Below are 22,821 nucleotides of genomic sequence, written 5' to 3'. Positions count from 1 at the left end.
GCTGTCATTATAAGGTGACGATATCAGAGTATTGTATCCATAAATAAAAATGTAATGATATTAAAACAACACACCTCTTTGGGAAGTGTGTTACCATGTTCTACGACTTTTATATACATTACATAGTACAACATGCTAAATATTTGGGGCCCGGGGCCAAAGCCCTCTCTAAGTCCAGCCCAGATGTTGACACTCTGACCCAAGTTGGCAACAACTAAACCAAAATAAAGACGACAAAGGAAGAACTTTTCAACGTTCTTTTATAGCTACAGGAGAAAAAGCAACAAAAAACAACAACAGAACATTTTCTTACAAACTCATGGTAGTGTGACCTTAATACTGTAGCTTAGTGGCTTTTACACTCGCACAAACTCTCAGTTCTGATGCTTTCAGCTTCGACTTTCACAACTGACGTTCAGCAATACATGTGTGGCTGGAAAGGACAAAAAAAAGAACAAACAGAAGGCAACGTGGGAGACAAAAGGAGACAAACTGGAGCCGGTTTGGTCGAGTTCTCGAAAGGATTCAAGTAAACGAACATAAACGTAGCGCGGCGAACCCGTCAGGATCCAGCTCCCTGTTCAGAACAATGCGCCGTGAAGTGGATCACTTAACGTTCCCCAAGCCGCGCGACACGCCCACCGCGCGACACGCCCACCGCGGACGGCGGCAGCAGCTGGAATGCGCTTCCGAGCTTTCGCCAGCTGTCCGCTCCCTCCTCAGCAGGCCGGAGCCTCAGAGCTCATCAATCACTCCACGTCGGCACATGCTGGACCTCGTAAAAAAAAAAAAAAGGAGTCCCAGCACCAATAAAGCGTGATCAGACACACATTCTGCTGCGAGGAGGCTTCAAATCTCACAGATTCCTGTCAGGAGCAGTAAAACACCGGCGGTGGAATTAAAACACGCCACAATAAACTTTAGAGTTTAGACTGATAATCAGCACCACGCTGTCTCTCTCTCACACACACACACACACACACACACACACACACACACACACACACACACACACACACACACACACACACACACACACACACACACACGAAAAGAAGCCAATTCCTTCCAAGGCCAGTAAATAACTCGCTCCATCTTGTACGCGCGTGGAGCAGAAGCAGCCATTGTTGGAGGCTCTTGTGCTATCTTTAAATCGCTGAATGTCTAAAGCAGATGTACGCTCGGCGGCGATGAGACCTGGCAAGCGCCGCAGCCTCCACATCCGAGAGGCAAAAATAGTGCTTTTCCTTGTTGCTATCGATACCGCTGGAGAGTTGGACTGAAAACCGTGTAGTCTCCCTTTTTCTTTTCTTTTCCTTTTTTTTTATATCAGGGAGACAAGAGGAGTGTTTTATTTTCATGATGGGATATTGCAGGCAGAAAAAAGGGAAGAGATCATTTCTACCAAAAAGACCCTCAAAGTTTGAGATCGATCTCAGAAAATGTCTAGAAAGGAACCGTGGAAATTTCTGAGTTTGTAGAAACTTTTCAAGCAAGCTTGAGTTTTCAAACTATGAAATTTCAAAGATTTTCTAGAAAATGAATCCTAAAAATTCTTGTTTCTTCAAGCAAACGTTCAATTCTTCAAACAGACATTTTCTTGCTCTTTCGTGGAAGTTTTCCGAGATCAATCTCAAAACCTCAGATTTTTTCCTCGCAAAGTTTTGACCTGTGGAGCTCAGCCATGTCCCAGCTTCATTTTTTTTCCTAGAAAATTTCAGAACTTTTATGGTGGAAATTTACACACCTTTTATTTTTCCCCATTTACAATGGCCTTAATGCACAGCCACAGATTTCAACCCCAACACAATAATTGTCAGTTTCTCAATAAGGCAAAAGACGAAGCCGAGCATGTTTCAGGACGTCCTTTCAAATCCGGTGTCCAACTGTCAGTAGCGCAGGACTTGGTCAGACTCTTAAGGCAAGAACATTAACGTGGCACACAAAGAACGAAAAACCGAAAAAAAAAAGCTTATCTCAGTGCAACTACTTACTGTGTGTGCAATAACTTCATAGATAGGTAAGACACTCAAGTAATGACTTCATAAAAACTATGCAAATAAATAAAATAATAACTTTGTATGTGAGGCACAGGCAGCACACAGCAGTCAGACGGCCTGACAAAACGGCGGCAGGCTGGATTTTGAGGGAATAAACGGCATTTACACGGCACCACGAGTGTGCATTAGTTATGCTAAGGAAAAACACAAACATCAAAAAGAGAAGAAAAAAAAAAGACATCAGATAGGGGCAGCACAAGAAACATCTTGTTCAGAGGATAATTTGACATTTGGGCCGCTTAATCACCATCCGGGATTAGATCAGTCTGCAGTGTGAGGTTACGGCCAGTTGATAACTTGTACAACCTCTGCAGCTACAACACGATTCTGCCAAAGAGAAACGCACAACGATCTGCAAAACCGCACCTCCCTCGCTGACTTTACGAAGCCGGAGCCTCGCAAACTCTTCTTCTAGAACAAGCTGGGATTGCTCAGACTAGAAAACAAAACATGTTATTAATCATTAGAGGCTCTGGTATGCAGATTTTTTTTTATTCTTATTTCCTTTGGCCCGAGTCAGGCGTTTACGCTGAGCCCGGCGCCGAACCCCGCGTTAAGAACACACACAAACAAAGTGCAGTTAATCCTTTCCAGTTATTAGGAAAGAAAAACGCGCATCGATCCAAACGACTCAAAGACTTTTCCCTCAAACTCCAGGCCTGATTTTTCCACAGAACACGTTCTGCTGAGGCCGGCACTCTGCTCACGCTTTGGTTCTGAAGGAGTGACGCCGTGTGCCGAGTGAGAACCGTGGAGACGTGTCACACAGCCGTTAGGGAAAGCGTTAGGATATTTATGCAACTTTAACTGAATATGAATCAACTTTCACAGATCTATAAAGAGTGAGTTAGTGTGGCTTATACAGGGTGATGGAGCTGGAGATCCTAACATCACTTTATCCTGGTTATAGCAGGAGAAAACAAAACAAAAAAAACAACTAGAAGTCTATGATACTTTTTTGGCAACTTCACAAAGCGACACAGAGCTCATTTCCTGGTTTTCCCGCATTAAACTCACAGGCACTTTATCTATTGAAAGAGAGGCATCTGCATCCTACTGCCATGTCTGGAAGACTTGGTGCAAAACAAGTCCAAAGTGTTTCCAAAAGGAGTATTTCAAAAAACGTAGGCAACCAACCAGCCACGATGCGGGCTGGCATAAAAAAACCAAAACAAACACATGAAATGTAAACTCCGCTTGATGTTCCACGCAAACGAAAGAAATGTAGAGAATTTCCGAGTGAATTTAGGTTGGAACAGCTTCCTCATAAACATCCTGGAAACAAAAACAACAAAAGCCACAACAAGAAGGCACTGCCGTTTTCCTTTTGCGGCTCCTGAACCACGGATCTCCTGGACTTTCTCCAGGGGATGGAGCGGATCCTGCACAGACCCGGCTTCCACCGGTGACTTCTCATGGCTTACTAGTGTAACGGTAAAGGTGTGATCGAGCCCCAGCTCAGCTAACAGCTAATAGCGTGTGGCGGGGTTGGTTGGGGCGGTGAGGTGTAACAGTTGCCGTCGGAGCGGCTGCCGGGCGCGTGGCCGCGACTGTGATTGTGCTGCTGCGGGTGCGAGGCGCTGCGGGCGGGAGTCAGGTCTCGAAGTATTTGTAGATGGCGGTGACGTAGGTCATGACGCTCTGCCAGTCGGGCCGCTCCGTGTGGACCATGTCATTGATGTCCTGCAACAGACGAGGAGGCAGTGAGAAAAAGACGGAGGACGACAGACAGCGTGGCCTTTACAGATGTCAGATCAAGACCAGAGATCAGTTTGGGGTTCGGTTTTGTTGCACTTAGTGGTTAAAACCATATCCGCCCTGCAAGCCAGGTTACCAGGCAACCAAGCCTTCTGCTGCACCTGTTTCCGTGCAACAGCAGCGTCTGAACGAGGATTTCTTTATCTCTAGGCAAAGCTTTCTCTCCACCTGTGAGAGAAGGATCCGCTGAGTGAAAACTGTGGGCTCAACCATTTCTCTAGATGGATTCTTGCGCGATGTTAGGCGGAAACTACTTTGGTCAGCTTACAACGGGGTTTACGGTTGAGAAATGGTTTCAATCTGAGTTTGATTTCGATGCTCAACTTGAACATCATAAAGACGGAGAGTCTTCAGGTGGAGAAATGAGGTCAATCGTTTTAAAAGCAGAAGAGGATCAGGGCCAGTGAAGTAAATCTCAAGAGTTCTGATTTTGTTTTTCTTCGAATTCTGATTATAATCCCAGAATAAATTTGTTTAATAAAAGAAACGTTTCAAGTCAATTCAGCAGCTTTTTTCTGTGTCGGATCGACATCGGAAACATAAAAAGCAGATCGTCATCAGGGAGAAGCTGGGAACTAAATCTGGCGTGAGGCATCTCTTCTTTTTGTAAAGATTACACGCTGTCCCTGGGAAAACCCTTCCCCCAAAAAACTCAACAAAAAACGGTATGAGTGGATTAGCTCGTCTGCAGAGCTTACCAATGTGCATTTGATGCCGACGCTCTCTGCAGCCTGGAACGCCAATGTGAAGTTTCTCCTCTGTAGAGAGAAAGAGAGACGTGTTTAGGTCACAAGTACAAATGTAGAAATGGAGCCAGGGGGGGGGAGCGCTGCTTGCCTTGTCCTGACTGCTGAGCTCCTGGTATGGGATGTGTGCGGGCAGGTAGGTGTGCAGCAAGGCGCAGAAGGCCAGGCCGTCGTTCCAACTGCTGCTGAAGTTGGTGATGTCGATGTTCTGGGAAAAAGGAGCGGCGATTAAACGACGTTATTTCGGAAACATTATTCTCATAACAACTGGAGACGTTCGGGATTTATTGACAGGAAACGGCAACTCGATCCGAACGGCACAGGCGGAACTCATCCGCCATCGGTCATCGTCTTAACCTTAAAAAAAAAAAAAAAAAAGAAAACAACGGAAAAATAAAAGCCTCCAGCAAACATTCGCTGACGTTCGGCGTAATCGCACGCTTCAATCTCCTCCACATCACAACCCATCACCCTCTGGCTCATCGGTGTTTTGTCCGTCTGTTACTTGCAGGATGTGCTTAATGTTGCACACTTCCTGGAGAGACGTGGGGAGCCATGGTAACCGTGACCTGTGTCCCTTCAATGTGGAAGAAAACGACTCTGGTGGCAACTTCCCAGGCTTTTTCTGAGTCACATAATCAAACCCGTTTACTGCTGAGGCAAACCTGCTGCCAGTTCTCCATCCACACCAACAAACCAAAATACCTTGGAAACACAATAGTCAAATTTTTTCTTTTTCAATCAAATTACAACCAAGAAATATCAATCTATTTTAGGTGGGGGTGCAAACAATGAATCAACTTACAATTAATTGTCGATTAATGGTTTGTTTCAGCTGATGCACAAACAAAGATGGCGGGGCCATGCCAGAACGGGAAGGAGAAACTGTTTATTCAGCCAGTATTGAATACAGCTGTAACAAAATAATGTTAATTTCAAATTTAGCAAAAATTTTTTTAAATTCAGTATATTATGAAAATCTTACGTAATGCAAAGACTATGGGTCCTCTTGATACAAGAGAAAGGTTGACTCATCAATTGATAACTTGCATCTCTAATTTTACTGGGATTTTTTTTTTTTTGGAGTGGACGAGGAAGAGCTTAAAAAGTGCAACATGCATTTAGATTCAGAATCATCTAAATGTTTTTGTTCACATTTTACAAAATGTGAACAAAGATGGAGAAGCATCACATTTCAGGGGTTTTAGGATTCCTCTGTTGCCGTTGGTTGAAGGCTATGAGCCAGTTCTCCATGCAGAGCAAGACCTGCACGTTTGTTTTGATTGGATTTACCCAAAATTCCCTGCACTGTAGTCCACGTCCTGCTTTTGGAGCGGTCTGCGCCCGGTTCGCTTGGCGTTCACATATACATTCGTCCTGCGCCAAAGTTCACTTCAACCGAATTGAGACCAAGGTTTTTAGGCAGAGTTAATTTTTTTGATCTGCAGCCGAGCTCCACTACACTTTCACACCTCCCCAAATGAACTAGACTTTAAAGGTCGACAAACTGGAGTTTGATTAAAGCGGAACAAATGGGAACGGTGTGAATGCACCTCCGATTAGATCAAGTCGGTTCTCATACCTGATAACCTTCGGTCTTTTTTTGGCACCACTTGAGCAAAGCGTTTCTCTTGGAGCCTCCATACTCCCTGGCCAGCGCTGACAGAGGGTCCTTTCTCTCCTCTCTGTTAGAGAAACAGACAAAAGACTCATAAGCAGGGAAATGATTTCAAGGTCAAAAAGGTTAAACGTCTTCAGCTTTCCTTCGTTTTTTTGTGATTTCGGTGCAATGCTTCTGTACTCATCAGGTGATTTCACGCAGATGAGAAACGGAAACTTCACACAACCTTTTCATTTAGCACAAGTTGTGACGGTACCTCAGGCGGCTGCGGGTGGTGGGCGTGACGGAGGCGGTGGGGGAGGAGGAGGACAGGGAGAGGGGGGAGGAAGCCATGAGGGAGGTGGAGGAGGCTCCGTCCGACGCCAACATGTCCCTCTTCATCTCCTCACTGCTCCTCCGCGACACTACGGGACACAGATTACAACTTGGATTCAAACGGATCTGCTCTGAAATATCACATTAACTCTGACTGACGTCTCCGACCTGAAATGGCCTTGGTGGAGTCGATGTTGGAGACCCTCTGCAGGACAGGAGGGGGTCGGCTGGTCGGGGCTCCCCTGAGGAGGTGCTCAGCTGTGGGTAAATGACAACATCGACACCACTGAGCGACTGCATGACGAACTTCCTCCCAAAGAGTGGATGTAACCGGGGACATGAGGAGGACGGGGGGCAGGGGGTCAGCTTAGAGCCACATTCCAGTTCCTGTGAGTTCAGGGAATACCGAGGCACGAGGCCGCCTGCCTCACCAAGAAAACAATAAATCACTGAAAAAGTAAACAGACGTTGGAAACTACGGCCAAGATTGCACGTTCGCAGAAATCACTTGAGCTCGCTGCAGTTAAGAGTGGACAGAGTGGACAGAGTGGACGGAGAGGATGGAGGGGACAGAGTGGAGAGAGTCGTCCTTCATGTTGCCTCCCATCGTCTGCTCTGCATTGAATCCTTATAAATCCCAACTGGAGTCTTGGGAGAAAAGCGATCCCATTTGTATCATACAAGAGAGAACATGCTATTCAGACTTGTTCCCATGTCAACATACGAGGTGACGCGATCTGACTCCACAGTATTCGTGCTTTTTCACATTTGCACCTGCAGCACCGTGCAAAAGTATTCACTCTTCCCATTTTTTCACACCATCAGCTTAATAGCTAAACACTAATTCAGGTCTTGTTCATTCTCCTCGTTCACATCGTGCCCTTATCTCAGACTTTGATTAGGCCATTCAAGCATATAAACACAATTAGATTATAACTATTCTAGTTGCTGCATTTTATTTTGTCACTTTCTGAAACTAACGACCTAAGTCATTTTTTGCTAAAAGTGACTTTTTTTTAATGCCTAAATTATCTTTTGGCAAAAAAAAAATCCACAGGTCATTATTTCAGGAAGGTAATTTAATGCATGCTGACCTCTTAAGCTTTTTATTGGTTAAATGTTTTGAAAATGATGCATTGTTTTTGCTCCACTTCAAAAATGCAAAAAACTTGAGAAACTTTCCTTTTCTTTTCTTTGTTTTATTGAAAAACTGAACAAATTTCTTGCTGTATCCTAAAAGAAAAAAAAAAGTTTTTCTTGCTGCAACAAACAAATTGTGAAAAAGTTTAAGATTTTTTGCCGCTCATTTTGAAAGTTAAAGTCTCATTTCAGGAATTCATTTCATGTCCTTACCATAATTATGGGTCACAGATGGTTAAAAACCCAATTCAAAAACATTTGCATATCACATAAAATATTCTACAGAAAATCAATTAACTACTACAGAATCTCTGGAGCTGTTGGGGTGAAGAAGAAGTTGACATAAAAATGACTCTACAGGATGGAGAGCGTGTTTACCTGGCATGGTCATGTCTGAGTAGCTGGGTCTCTTGTCACTCAGCGATGAGAGGGGTTTGGTCGCCGCCATAGGCCCAGCAATGGAGTGTCTCTGAAACAGCAAAACATGCACTTTAGGAGATTTACAAGAACAGAAGTGGACCAATTACAAAGATCAGCTATCCATCTAGAATGAAGTGAAAATCACTGCAGGCCACAAAAAAAAAAAAAAAAAAAAAAAACTGCTGCTCCAGTGGATCTTGCTCAGGGACATTTATCTACTTATCTTTATGTATATTTGAATTTGTACGTAAAAAAAATTTCACTCATGCGAATATGAAAAATCATCATTTCAAACTTTGGGAATTTTCCTTTTGTTTTTTAAATTACTGAAGTTGTGTCATCCTTCCATTAATATTCATTATTAATAGGAATCTGACCAGCCCACTCCCACAGACAGTTCGAACAGGAGGAAGTGAAATAAAACCCCGAAATAAAAACGATAATTAATAATGAAGTTTTTTATAAATACAAATAAGTCATAAAATGCCATAAATAAGTTGATTGCTATTGGTAAAATAAACTGTTCCCAAATAGGAAATATGCATTTATTTATTTGGTGGAGTATTTATTCATTTTTATTATCAACCATATTTATTTATTTAATTTTGAATTAAATATTTATCATTTCTATAATTATTATTTAATATCATTTTTTATTGTATAACCAGACACCAAACATGATTTACAAATTGTTTACAGAGATAGAGTTCATATATTCAATAACTAATAACTGTATCATTGAAATGAGGGACAACTCGGTGTATTTGTGTCATGTCAACACCATAGTAATCCCGTTTTTGTTTTCTGCACCTGCATGGGTGAAACAGCGGCTGCTGGGGGCGTCTTCATGGGGCTGGGGCTCAGTGGGGTCCGAGGTAAGGGTGGAGCGGAGGCAGTCGGAGCGACGGCAGTCGGAGCGACGGCAGTCGGAGCGACGGCGGCGCCATTAGTGGGCGGGCCTGCAAAAACACACAGGACGGCAAAAAAAGAAAAAAAGAAAAGGTTTTAGAATCCATCCTCACATCTATGAAAGAAGATGAAAAAGACACAAAATAACTTGTACACCTCTTACAGCATGAAGTTGTGTGCGTAAGATTCCACCCCCACCTCTCTTTCAAGTTGTCTAGTCGTCAATATAACCCGCTAAATCTTAAATGTGCGTCTGATTCATAAGAGAAAAAGGGACGCAGTGCTTTGCCACCGGTTGCCAACACTAAAACAACAAGATAACAAGGTCAGGAAAAAGTTTGAAACAAGAAAAAAAAAATTGTGAGGGAGAGGAAAGAGGTTTGACTTTCACATGTAGCATGTAGAGGTGACAAGGAACTCTGTGCGTTTTGGTTCAGTTCATGAATAATAAAAAAAAAGGCAAACTGAACACCAACACTGACAGATCATCAGTGGAGCAGATTTAATCAGTGGTTGATTAAATCAGCTACTCAACCACTGCAGTGTCTGATTAGCTAACAGCTGCTACTGCGGCGATCAATTATTAACAATCGCAAAATAAACAACAAGTCCATGACATAAAACTGTAACCGACTGAATACTCTGTTCTTTGTGTGGAAATGTTTGAGTTTTTTCTTTTCTTTTTTGTTGCGAGTTGCTATGGCAAAGTGTGTGCGTAGCGTGAGATGTGCGAACGCTAGACGATGGCGTCGGAGCAGGTTCAGGCGCAGCGGTACCTTGCGAGGCGCTGTCGAAGCTCTTGATGAGCGTCTTCACGGTGGGCGACGGCTCTGAGGAGGTGGACGATCTCCGACTGAGACCCATCCCCTGCCTGAGGGCCGCCAGGTCCCGCTCCACCGCATTCATGTAGTTGTACACTCGGCCTCTCTCCTCCTCTTGCCTGGAAAACCAACAGGGCTCAGGTCAGTGCTCACACACACACACACACTTTGAACAACAGAAGTGAATGTGACAAAGCAGTGAGATGGATGTGATTATATTGGCCACCCCTCCATGAGGCCAGGCTGGGCCATCTACGGGGTCAAAGTTCAAATAAATAACCAAAGATTCTTAGGCATATGACATTTATGTGGTTAGCAAATGCAAATAATCACATGTGTATGTTGAAGAATTTGAATTAACATGAGTTGTAAGAATATTTCATTTATTAATTTGAATTTTTCTGTTGTAGGATTTGTAAACTTGCACTTTATCCTCACTTGAAAGCCTGCCTCAGATTTATTTGGTAGATTTGAGTTTTAGAGGGCCTGCGAGTGGCAAACATTTTTCAAGAAGGGGCTCTGGTACCTTTTGGGGGCGCCACCCCTTAGTTGAGGAGTTTTCGCTCCTGAGCTGGTCAGCCCGTTGGACTTACTTGCGGCTCTTGACCTCGTCCAGCTCCTTGCTCAGCTTCTCGTTCTTCTCCTGCGCCTCCTGCAGGCGGCGCCGCAGGTCTCCTATCTCCTCCTGCGCCTCGGACTTGATGTCGTTGGCGATGACCACGGCTGTCTGCAGATCGGCCTGGAACTGGCGCCACTCCATCGACTCCTCCTGCACGCCAGCACACACGACAAGACAAGGGAGTCGAGCGTCAGAGTAAATATTTACACGATTCGTCGAGCTCGGATGAATTCGCTTCATGTCTTTCTGTGTCGACAGCGAACAAAGCAACAGAGATTGCAGTTTACAGCTCCACAGTGTTAACTCTGGATCTAAACTGACTTTTTGTGGTGTTTTATGAGCACTGGCACCAAGTTTCATTTACTTAATTAAGTTAATATTTCCACTAAAGTCAGCTGATATTATTAATGTATCTGAATAAAAACAGTCTGATAACATCCCAATGAATATGTTCTCCAGGTGGAAAGGATTTTATTTACTTCTAATTTGAGAGATTCGACTCCGTTTGTCCACCACTGCTGAAGGTTTACTGCCAGCATTTCAGGCTGGTAAATCAATACAATGTAAAACTGATGTGTGAAACTTTCGCATCTCAAAGAAGCATAAAAACCGTGGAAATGTTTTTCCAAAAGGCCTTCGGGGAATAATTTGCTGTTTACTGATCAAACTTTGTGTTTACCCTGAGTCTGCGATGAAGAGTCTTGATCTCTCTCTCCATGTCATGCTTCTGATCTTGCAGCTTTTTCACAGAGTCTGAAATAAAAACAAAAACATACTTTTTACTAAAGCCTGCAAGGTTATCAGAAATGCTATGAAGTCCACAGTTTTCAGAGAATATGTACAGTAAAAAGTTTTATTTATTCGTAGATAAAATCAAACTCTTGTGCATTGATTTTATATATGAAAATTATTGCACACCAGATATTCCATCAGACCAGAATATCTGGTATTCTCTGGATAACTGCAGTCTGACGCGAGTCCACTTACTCTCCAGGTCCGAGATGATGAGGTTGTCATGGAGCTTCAGGGCTCGGTGCTGCTCCACTTCGTCCTCCAGCTCAAAGATGGTCTCCTTCATGTCGCCGATCTCCGTCTCTTTCTCCTGCAGCTCCACGCGCCGCTTCTCCAGAGCGCCCTCCAGCTCGGCGATCCGCCGCTGCGCCTGCTCCTGGAAAGCCCGGTATTCACTGTCCAGCTGCAGGAGGAGCAGAAACCTTCGTCAAAAATAATCAACAAAACCGTTCCACAGGATCATTATGATATTCATAGCTCTTGATTTTTAATTTTTTTTTTCCACATTTCAATCATAATCCTGAAAGTATTTTATTTGAATTTCATGGGATGAACTAATAGAAAGTAGTGTAGAGGAGTAAATTATAATGTTGGTATGCATGTATAGTAATCCCCCTAAGTAAGATAATTTATCATTGTGACGAACAATAACATTGTTGTTTTGAGAGCATTTTCAAGGGATGCCATAAAAATGCAGGTTTTCACTCAAAGACCAATAAAAAAGAACCCTTAACTCTGGAACTGGAAGATATTTTAAATCTACAAAAAAACAAAACATAACCAAAAGCAATAAATGAAACATAAAAACACACAAAAAAAAAATCTATAGATAACAGATTATAAAGGCTCTGAAAACAGAATTGCAATTCAAACAATTATTAATAATCATCAAGGAAATTATAATTTTAACTCATCATGTGATTAATTGATTATTTGTTTTCTGGCCCCTCCACAGTGGCACCCCATATGCGTTCCCTGACCTTTGACCTCACACTCTCTAACCTTGCTGAAGGCCTCCTGCAGCCGGCCGAGCTCGCCGTGCGCCCGCTCCAGCTCCTCCTGCGTCTTGGCCGCCTTGGCCTCCGCCTCCTCCTTCCCCAGCCGCACGCCCTCCAGCAGCTGGCAGATGTCGTTCTTGTCGCCGGCCGTGTGCAGCGAGTACAGCTCTGCCACCCGCTGTCTCTCCTGCTCCAGCTGCGCCCGGCAGCGGCCCAGCTCAGCCTGGTCGCTGCTCACTGCCGCCTTGTACTCGTCGAGCGCCGCCTCCAGCGCTGCCCGGTCCTGCCGCTCCGACTCCACGATGCGCTCCATCTGGTGGTTGCGCTCCTTCAGCGCACCGATCATCTCCTGTGCCTCGGCGTTGTCCTGCTCGGCCATCTTGAGCGTGTTGGACAGGTGCTGCTGCACGCCCAGCAGCTGCTCCCTCTCGAAGCGGGCGTTGTCTGCCAGGTCACCGTAGCGCTGCTCCAGCTCCAGGTAGCGGCCGCTCTTGATGTCCTCCTCCAGCGTGTAGGCGACGTGGTGCTCGTCCAGCAGCGAGCGGAGGTACTCGATCTGCCTGCCGTACAGCTCCAGCTTGTCGCTCTGCTGGCACAGCGAGTCCATGAGGATGACCTTCTCCTCGCCGAGCCGCTCGTTCTCCCCGTTCAGCTCCTGGGTGATCTGCTGCAGGTCGGCCAGCTCCTGCAGCGTGGCCTGCAGCTCCTCCGCCGTGCTGTGCTGGTTCTCCTCCATCTGGTGGATGCGCTCCGTCAGGCAGGCCACCGACACCTCGCTGGTGTCGCCGCTGCTGCCCCTGCGCGAGCGCGCCGCCACTGCACCCGGGGCGCACTCCGACTCGGACGAGGAGGACGCGCCGGAGGGGGCGTCCAGGGCGTCGTCGCTGGACGTGACGGCCTGGTAGACCTCGCTGGACTCGCTGTCCAGGTTGTCCGCCGAGCCGCCGTGCTGGTGACCCGTCAGCAGGTCCTCCATGGAGCCGGGGGCCGAGCCCTCCACCGAGGATGTCAGCGCGCCGGCGCTGGCCGTGTCACCGTGCGCGGCGCTGGCCGACAGGTCCGGGCTCAGGGAGGACGGATAGCTGAAGAGCTTGTCGGTTCCGTCCAGCCGTTGCTCCAGGGAGAAGCCCAGCGCGTTGAGCCGGTCCTTCAGCATGCGGTTCTCGCTCTTCAGCAGGTTCAGCTCCTCTCGGATGGCTCGGTTTTGTTCTTGTAAGAGGATCAGAGTGGACTCCACATCAGCAGCTGTGATGGCTGACACCTGGGGCTTCTCTTCCTCCCTGGACTCCTCTTCCTCCTGCTCCTGAGACGTCGCCTCCTGTTCCCCCAAACCCAACTGTGCCCTCATGTCCCTCAGCTCACTGCGGAGGTGGAGGATCTCCACGTCTTTGCTGTTAGCCAGACCCACCAGGTCTTTCACCTTGGCTTCCAGAGCGACCTTATCGCTGATCTGGCCGTCTGATTTGGACTTGCTCATGCGGCCGTCTGATTCGGCCACCGTCTGGTTCCGGGAGCGTTTCCCCGAGGACACATCCCCCAATGCGCTGCCCAATGCCGACTGCTTCTTAGCAGCTGAACCTCTTGATGTCCGAAGGCGATCTCGTGAAGAATTTGGTTCCTTGGAAGTCGTTGATGTACGCTTGGACAGAGACCCTTGAAAACAGAAAGAGATGGAACTTGTAATACAGACAATTAGAGGCAGGATTATGTATTTTTGTGACGTTTTGCTGACGATGACTACCCAGGATTTCCCCAGTGATAGGGCAGCTAGGGGAGTCATCCAGTGGCCCATTGTGTTTTTGGGTTAAAAAAATCTTTCAAATTGACAGGAAATGTGAAAACCTGACAAGGTAATAATAAACTATTGGATGACATCGTTGAAGGGGCAGTATTATGCGTTTTCCAGGCACATTGTGACGTTTTATAGCTCAATCAAGCAACTACATTTATTTTAATTGTTATAAAAATGCTATATACATATCAAACATAATTTGAAAGAAAATTTACTTCCTAATTTAATGACTTGAAATTGGGTAGCTGTCTCTTTAAGAAGCTCCTGCTCTTTCTGAAACTCCGCCTTGAGGAAGTCATCACAACCTGGCTCCTCTATCAACACTTTAACAACATTTTTACCAGTGTTAATCTCAGAAGTATTAATGCTCAGCTCCGCCAGATGTTTGCTAATTGCTGCTGGCTAGTCTGAAGGAGCTGAGTGTGGGAATCGCTGGGGAAGGAGTTGCTCTGTAAGGGGGGACTCTGAGGAGAAGCTGCGTGGAAGGCAACGCCCCGTGAGACCAACTGTTTCTGCACCCTGAACTGTTGCCACGAGAGATTACAGGATTTCTCAAACATGCACTAAAGAATCAGGGCAACACTACAGGTATGGTTTTGGCGAGAGAATACCATTACAACTTATGTAAAGCTCTAAAAACTGGATCTCCCATTATACTGTCCCTTGCTTTGACTGTGGGATACCTGATGTAGTTTTTGGCTTGTTTTCTTGGTTGGTAGAACTACTTCCAATGGAGCCAGTCTTCTTGGTCTTAGTGGCAGGATTCCCTCCGGCCATGGCCGCTAAAAGATCATCATTGCTTTTCACCTGAAAGAACAAAACCAGCACTATCACATAAAAAAAAACAACAACAAAAAAACAATGATGCCAAGTCCTTCATCACACAACGAGTTTCACCTTATTCAGAGGTGCAGCGCTGACACTTTTGGCGGAGGACTTTCCGGCGCCGGCAGCCTCTGATTTCCCTCGTTCCCCGCTGACCTTACTCGCCGCTGGCCGGGCCGACTTCTTCATACTGAGTCCTCTGTTGCTGACACATTTACAGCTCAAGCTGAAACAAAAGGAAGGCGGAAGGAGAAAGCTGGAGTCAAAGACTGCCTGGAGAGTGGCAGCTCCAGTTTTCCAGCAGAAAGGAATTCTGGAAGCTGACGAAATCCCCCACAGTAACTCCCACTATAGGGTCACGTTGAAGTAGTTATACCTGCTGAAAAATGAGTAGAAATTGAGATGTGGAAAGTGTAATTTGTATTCAGCTCCTTTTACTCTGACACTTCCAGGATTGAAACAGTTAAGTGGATTAATTATGATGAACAAATTACTGAAATAATCGTCAATGAATTTAGCATCTAATTAATCAATAACTGGAGTATACGAAGGAAAAAAGGCCATTTGCTGAAAGAACAAAACACTCAGCAGTAAATAATCCAGAACTAAAAAAAAAAGACAAATATAAAAAAAAATTATACATACATATTATTATTGCATTTTAGGCAATAAAATGTTTATTTTTTATTTAAAAGAGAATTTGTATTAGCTTAATTGGATATTTTAATGCATTGAAAAACATGCTCACATGAAAAATTAGCAGAATATGCCATCTGGCTCATTGTCAGAATAATCGACAGATCAATGAGAAAAATAATTGTTAGTTGCAGCCGTAGATCCTTCCAATTAAGAGACACGAGGAGGAAGACTCTTCCTCGGTGGTGGCACCATCATGCTGTGGGGAGCTATTTTTCAGTAGCTTTCAGATTTTTTGCTCTTTCAAAAGTTTTACAGTCGCCATTTTCCTTGCATCTTGAAATGATTCTTTACTTTGTTTTTGACCCATTTGGTAAAATTCTGATTAAACCGCGTTGAACTCTGTGGCTGTGACAGGCCTGCTGCAAATAATCAATTCAGTTGTTTCAACTTATCAATTAAAACGAACTCAAAAATCAAATGATTTCTAATTTTTCACTTTCGTCTCATTCTACCGAAAATTGGATGAGAAAAGTCTTGAGTCTGGCGCTTCGGTCTCAACTAACCCCCCTTTTTCTGGAGGACAATTTTGTTTGCAGAGATTTTATATTTAATTTGATTTATTGTTTCTGTTTTTTCTTTATATATGTTGGATATTTAATATTCAAGTGTTAATTGTTCATTGGAATTGAACGTTTTTTCTGATCTCAAAATTCACTGTTGCGTCATCACCTGTGTAGTATAATTAGTCTGCCATTATTCAAGGATCATTTGTCTGTAGATTCCCCAGGCCTCCACCAGATGGCTTTCATGTATTTGTCAAGTGGATTCGGTTCAGACTCGCACGTTCCTGTCAGCTTCATAACCAATCACACCGAGTAAAGGAACCTCAAAGTAGTTACTGTTCAAGGTGTCAGAAGAGGTCAGATTGATGACCTGGTCGTTTCAGTGAAAGGAAAATGAGGGAGAAAAGCATTTCTCTGGTGTTTCTTCAAAAAGATCAGCAGAACCAAATAAGGAAATCCTGAATCCTCCGCAGATCAACTGGAACGCTGAAAGCAGTGAGGCTGGCAGTGAGTGTAAGAAGATAAAAAAGAAAAAAAAAAAAAAAAAAAAAAAGAACCCCGACTGATTTTCATCCGACAGCCAAGGAGTGAGGAATTTATCGACGCCATTATTTTAAGACCTTTGGAAGCTGAAATGCTCCTAATGACAATTTGAACTGGGCAAATCGAGCAATTAGGCTTCATTAGAAATGTGCTTCAGTTTAGCACCACATGATTCAAATCAAACGCCTGGACGGAGGGCTTTTCATTTCCCCAATGAACCCAGTTTATCTGGCGGTGAGCAAGGTGTTGGTTTTGGCTGGGGCCGTTTAACACGTGCAACAAAAAAACCCACAAAAAAAGAAACAAAAACCCAGAAACACTGCAGGTTATCCTTGGTTGCTGATGCCACAAAAGGAAGAAAAGTAAACCAGGACACAACAGAAGACAAAGAAGATCAACATAAAATGTTTCAGATTCCCCTCGAGATGAAAAGCTGAGCTGAGATGATTTATTGGGGAAACTCAGCTACAATGTACATCTGAGTCAGTGCTGTTGTTTCCCCTTCAATAAGAATTGTTTGTGTGGACAGAAATATAAATGAGACAAGCCCTAAATCAGAAAGACAGGAAGCTGGCCCACTTATCCCGGCGAGGCCACCAATGTTGTGGCGATTCTGCGAATCAATCTTTTTGCTGAGCGCAGGAATAAATCTGCCATTTTCTTGCCAACGTTGTCTCCCAATAGATTCAAAAATAACTTTAGCACATAAAAGATCTTTTCTTAAAAAACCACAAGCAGTGATGGATTTCAGATGTGTCTCTGAAGTCCAGGTGCTTCCTGCGTTCGATGGTCTGCTTTTAATACTCAAAACTCTTCGGTTGGAAGATTTGTTTTTTCTATCAGTGATCAGAACGGGGATGGAGCTGCAAGGCGTTTAACTGCAGCATGAAACAAACCCGCTGGTCCCACTGTGCTATATATGCTTTATAAGACCAAAATACATTTCCACATTTTTTTTTCTTTCTTTCTCACTACAACCACAAACATTAAAGTATTTCGGTGGAATTTTATGTTGGACCAAAAGAAACAGGTGAATAAAGAATAAATAGTTCTTGTTATCGCTTTAAATTGTTATCACAATAATACCACAAAATATATGAGATAAAAAGTTTCAGTCCAGCTCGCCTACCAAAAGTCTGTTCATGCGGTTACCATTATACAGAGCATAGAAAAAACCAAAAACCAAAAACAAACTAAGCATCACTGAGGTCCAAGTACAAAGTAAGTGAATTGGGCTGTGAAACAATCAGCAAACTTCCACAATGTTTTACCAAAATCTGAATCTGAATTTATCTCCTGGAGTTTGTGTCTCATGGAAACACATGAAGCTCAACTTGGCAATAAAGCACCAATAACGTATATTAAAAAGGAATTACGCGTTTGTGGAAAGCTCTTTCAGACACACATCTAGAGCTCTCACTACTCACTTGAACGATTTAACAAACACGACCAGCCATCTGCTGGAAAGAACATTGTGCTTCAGAGAACCTTGTGTTGGAAGCCTGGTCATCCCTTGACTTTGTCCCCGATTGCGATACTTGGGCTGTCGTGGACTAATGACTGCTGGCTCCATTTCTGTTTGCAGAAATGAAGTGAAGGATTTGTTGGGTGAGATCAGAAGGAGATATTCAGGAAAAGCAATTAGAACGCCGGCGAATTCCAGGCTCAAGAATTTAGAAAGATCAACAGCTGAAACACTGCAGCTGTGGCTTTCAGTGAGGATTTGACTCAAGTTTGCTGTTTTGTTTTTTTACAATCTTGAGATTCAAGCAAAAAAAATAAATAAAATAAAATAATATATATATATATATATATATATATATATATATATATATATATATATATATATATATATATATATATATAATTTCTTTTTTTTCCAAAGGGTTAAAACAACAACAGAAAGCATATAAAATAGATCTACAAAGTCTTAGGAACAAAGGAAATCATAATGTCCATTTATTTTACTCTAAATCAATAAAGAAAATAAGGAAGGAAAAAGTAAGCCGGACATCCCTAACATAAAATGCAGCTGCTGCAGTAGCTTTTTCTCATATCCTCTTGGTACACAACCAGTCATCATCATTATCATGTTTGTTTCTTTTTCGACCTCCTCTGTCTTTGTGCATCTAATTGCTCCACTTGCGTTTACAGTAATGCTTCTACGCTTGCAATTATCTGCAAGTTTGGCAGAAAAGAGAGGCACTGACATGTGCACTGAGCAAAGAGCCAGTTCTCTGAATAGCTGAATGTGTGTCAAGGCAGATGTCTGAAATGGAGAGCTGTTAGCTGGAGCGCGGTCCTTTTGATACAGCCTGAAAAGACGTGGGAGCGATCGCTGGGGACCGACAGAGCAGATAAATGAGGCGCAGTGAGCAGGCTTTTCCCTTCCCACACTGCGAAACACTCTCTCTCTCTTTACCCGGCAGGGCTCGGCTATCAACACAAAGCTTCACATGGAAACATATTTATTCATGAAAGTATGTGTAAATGCACAGCTGCATGTATGTGATGAGGAATCTACTGTTCTGATATTGGTGATTATTTAAACGTCCAAATGTCCACAACTATCAGTTAAGGATGCACCGATCCACTTTTTTCACTTCCGATACAAATACCAATGAATACCGATATCTGAGGTTTTAAAGACATTGCTGAACTGTCTTAAATGAGTCTTTTTTTTTAAATCACCAAATTTATTTGAAAACTGCACCATATAGGAGACTTACATACACCAATAGATTCACAAGCTTGGTCAAACATGTAAAAACGACACAACTTTAATTTATTCCACCAGTGCAATTAGTAGTAAAGCAACCATGTATGTAAACATGATATATTTATCTAGCAGCCAAACAGAGAAGACATCGGGGTCTTATTCAGGTGAAGCTGCTGCTATTTTACAGAAAAAGTTATGGATTCAACATGTTGGATTGACACACAACTTTTTATGAACTGTACGAGCTGCACATTGTCTAGGAAAAGCTAGACAATGTTTTTCCATCATCAACCATCATCCTCCTACCACTTCCTGTCAACTTCTTTGTCGTTTTCTACAGTAGTGGCTTCTGGCTGCCGATCATGTGACTCGTGATGAGAATAAAAAAAGTGTTGCAGTTTTGTGAAATGCAGCTATTTAGATATGACTAAAAACAAAATCATTGTACGGCAAAAACTTTTTAATTGAAAAGCATGCTTTTTTTTTCTTCAAAATTGCAGCGATTCCATTAAGCAAATTAATTTTCATACTTTCAATTTGTGCAGTTTTATGGCTAATGTAAAATAAGTAATAAAAGAAAATCGGGTCGACTACGTTGGTCAAACATAAAAAATAAAGCGCAACAAACTGTCTTTCAAAAGGTTCAGAAAGTGCAATTAGAAATTCTAAAAATATAATGTAAAGATAAGTGATAAAGTGTACTCAGAGCACAAAGCATATAATTAGACTGAACAGATCTGGCCTTATGAATCGGACACACAGCCACCAAAACCAGATCTAGAATTTCTGACGATGTTGGTACCGATACAGATATTAATATTGGAATGGTCCGTCTCTACTGTCAACTAGCATGATTTGGCAGAAGTGTTCCCAGCAGGATTATTTACATGCGCTAAAGGTGTGTAACCAGTAAGCTATCTGAAGACCAGTGTTTTTGAACAACACCCCCCCTCCCCCACACACACACACACACACACACACACTTGACCTAATTTAGATCAATAGTACCTGATCCAAGTATTAATGAATGCGATGGACCCGGTTCAAGACTTCCAATGCAACAAGAGAGAGCACTGTTCTCTTACAGACAGCTGAACAAAAGCATGGGACTGGGGGGAAAGAGGGAATAGAACAGGCTGGGAGGAGGAGGTGGGAAGGAGTACTGTTCATGCTTTAACTGCGGGAGGCATGCCCTGGCCATAACATCAGCTTCCTGTGGTGGCGTCTCCCTGCTCCCCCAACCCCAAAAAACAAAATAAAATAATTCACGCTTCAACACTACAAGGGCGACTGTGCAAGGACAAGAAGGCACCAGTCTGCCTGAGACTGAGCAGAACGTTGTCTGAGACTGAATTTACATGGCGTTATTAATAGGAGGGGCTGGAATGTCATGTTTCTACTCGCAGCGTAGCCTGGAGTCACAAGACGGCCGCTGGTGTTTCACTGCCTTACGGCTGCAACGCAAGGACGTCTGGGGAAGGTGAAAAGTATTCGCATTTCAGAACTTTCCCGTTTCAAAATGATGCACGGTCACCAAAATGCTTTGCAAATAAAATCTGAAAAGTGCGGTGTGTGTTTGCATTCAGTCCCTCTGAAAACTCTGACACTTTTAATGAAATCATAGTACAAGGATTGCATCTTTGAGAGAAGCCAAGAGGTCCATGCTAGCTCGAGGAGATGCAGAAATCTACAGCACATCTTTTAGTGGATCCCCCCCCCCCAAAAAAAACTTACAAATTTGTCAAAGAATGGCTTAAAATGAATATTGGAGGGTTTAAATGTTACCTTCTGGAAGTGTAGTCTACGTGTGCATTGTGGAGTGTAAATAATTTAAAGTATAAATTATTTATGCTTTAAGTACTGCAAAGGAACTGGGTAGTAGGAGAGAGGGTTTCTGTAATAATAAGCTCCATCAGACACTGGTGAGTTTTTCTGAGGTACCAGTGAAACCTTGGCAACACAAACATGTGAAGAACCACAGTAAACAGTTAGCCGCCAAGCTAACAGCATCTCACCTGTTCTTCACCAACGCATACGTGACGTGTAAAGGCAATAGGGTCACTCTGGATAGGAAAAACGTCAGGAAGCTGTTTGAAGATGAAGGGTAGAACCTCACTAGCTAGTTAGCTCTGCTGTTGAGGCAGGAGCTAAACTTCCTGTTTGGTTTTATACTTTCTAAATAAAAGCACGAAACAAGACACGTAGGCAAAAAAGACCCTTTTAAACTTATTCTGAACAGGTGATAATTACAACCAATTTAAGTATTGAACTAAAATGGAAGTCAAACCATAAAGACGCACGGTTTGGCTTTAGGCAAAGCCAGCAACAAACTTGGAATAAAGTTGAAGCTTTCACAGCAGAGGTCAACAGAGTTCAACCTGCCAGTCCAAACTAAAGTCCTGCGAGCAGAAACTGTCCGCATGGAGAAGCGGCATACTCTTATTTTGAAGTTCTTCAGCGTTAGCTTCAACATAAATTTGCTATCTTGACAGCTGAATTCAGAGCCACTCCAATAGATAAAATGACTTTCTTTTTCAACAAAAAAGATACGAACATGAAAACGGAGTGTTTTCGTGACGTTTGTTGCATTTTACAGAAGAGACGTGGTTGTTTTGTTTGAGCGAGTCACGGAGAACTTTAGGTTGTTGATGCTAACATTGTGCTAACAGCGTTAGCATAGCCCGGGTGAAAAAAAAGACAGCCTTCTTGTTAGCTAACTGACCAAAACAAAGACCCTACCTTTGGTTCTCCTATTTCCTCCAACTTGACGATTTGATTGAAGCCCGACGAAGACCCATCTGCAGCCGCTGGCAGTCCAGGGATCCCAGCGCTTGTGAAGGCAGCATCGGTGCTGCGGCTCGTCTCTTTCTTTCAGGAGGATCCTCTCTCCGCCTGCCTCCTTCCCTCCGGGTCCCTGGTTCATCCGCTCAGCATCACGCTGCTGCACAGGACGGATCATCATCATGAAATCTGACAATAGTCAAAACAAGTGAGCCACAAACCAAGAAATGTTCAACCCACCAACTAAATTACAAATAATAATACTTTGGACAACTACAATAAAATATATTCTACAGTGTTTTCAAAAAAATACCCATAACTGAGAAAAGAAACCACCAAAAAAACATGTCATCATTAAGGGCTAAAAATTAAAGATCTAATTCCAGGAATACAGATGTGTGATTCTGCAAACAGAGGAAGTCCCACATCTCTACTGTTGGTGACCGAACTCGACCCACCAGACTGCCACTGCTGCAGCCTGCAGAGTGGGGTTCATCAGAAACTGACTCCAGTATTTGGGAGTGGATAGGATGGCTTGTCTGCAGTCCAGACCTCAGCACCTCTGAACACTGGAGGGAGCAGCTTGGGAGTGCTGTTCATGCCAGACTGACCAACATAACCACAACTGTCTTACTTGCAAACAAATGCTGAGTGAAGGATGAGAATTTCTAGAGTTGCACACGTCATGGTGGCAGCATGTTGGAGTAGCTCTGTTAGTTCTTAATTTCATGATTAGCTTTTCTTTGATGAATTGCACATT

The 22,821-nt window shown here is 43.6% G+C and overlaps 1 protein-coding gene across 1 annotated transcript; it reads right to left on the bottom strand.

The window, feature by feature from the left end:
• Window positions 1–243: 243 nt before the first annotated feature.
• Window positions 244–22,666, bottom strand: specc1la (sperm antigen with calponin homology and coiled-coil domains 1-like a). The gene is made up of 16 exons (XM_055050507.1): window positions 22,020–22,666; window positions 14,889–15,042; window positions 14,675–14,798; window positions 12,204–13,852; window positions 11,397–11,604; window positions 11,089–11,162; window positions 10,384–10,559; window positions 9,746–9,909; window positions 8,871–9,019; window positions 8,019–8,109; window positions 6,669–6,758; window positions 6,442–6,589; window positions 6,147–6,249; window positions 4,656–4,772; window positions 4,517–4,576; window positions 244–3,743 (listed from the first exon to the last, which is right to left on the bottom strand). Exons 2-16 carry the CDS (start codon window positions 15,003–15,005, stop codon window positions 3,654–3,656), a joined length of 3,360 nt encoding a protein of 1,119 aa, XP_054906482.1. The 5' UTR covers window positions 15,006–15,042; window positions 22,020–22,666; the 3' UTR covers window positions 244–3,653.
• Between the last annotated feature and the right edge of the window lie 155 nt (window positions 22,667–22,821).

This window comes from Poeciliopsis prolifica, unplaced genomic scaffold, assembly GCF_027474105.1.
Source record: "Poeciliopsis prolifica strain line A6 unplaced genomic scaffold, Auburn_PproV2 SCAFFOLD031, whole genome shotgun sequence".
Taxonomy (NCBI): Eukaryota; Metazoa; Chordata; class Actinopteri; order Cyprinodontiformes; family Poeciliidae; genus Poeciliopsis; species Poeciliopsis prolifica.
This window is presented reverse-complemented; position numbering and strand designations above follow the sequence as displayed.

Excerpts from the sequence above, each read along its gene's own strand:
- specc1la (XM_055050507.1), bottom strand. The coding sequence starts at position 15,005 with ATGAAGAAGTCGGCCCGGCCAGCGGCGAGTAAGGTCAGCGGGGAACGA. Across the intron at positions 9,020-9,745 it reads CTTCGACAGCGCCTCGCAAG|GCCCGCCCACTAATGGCGCC; the intron begins GTACCGCTGCGC and ends GTGTTTTTGCAG. Across the intron at positions 6,590-6,668 it reads CTCCACCAAGGCCATTTCAG|TGTCGCGGAGGAGCAGTGAG; the intron begins GTCGGAGACGTC and ends TGTGTCCCGTAG.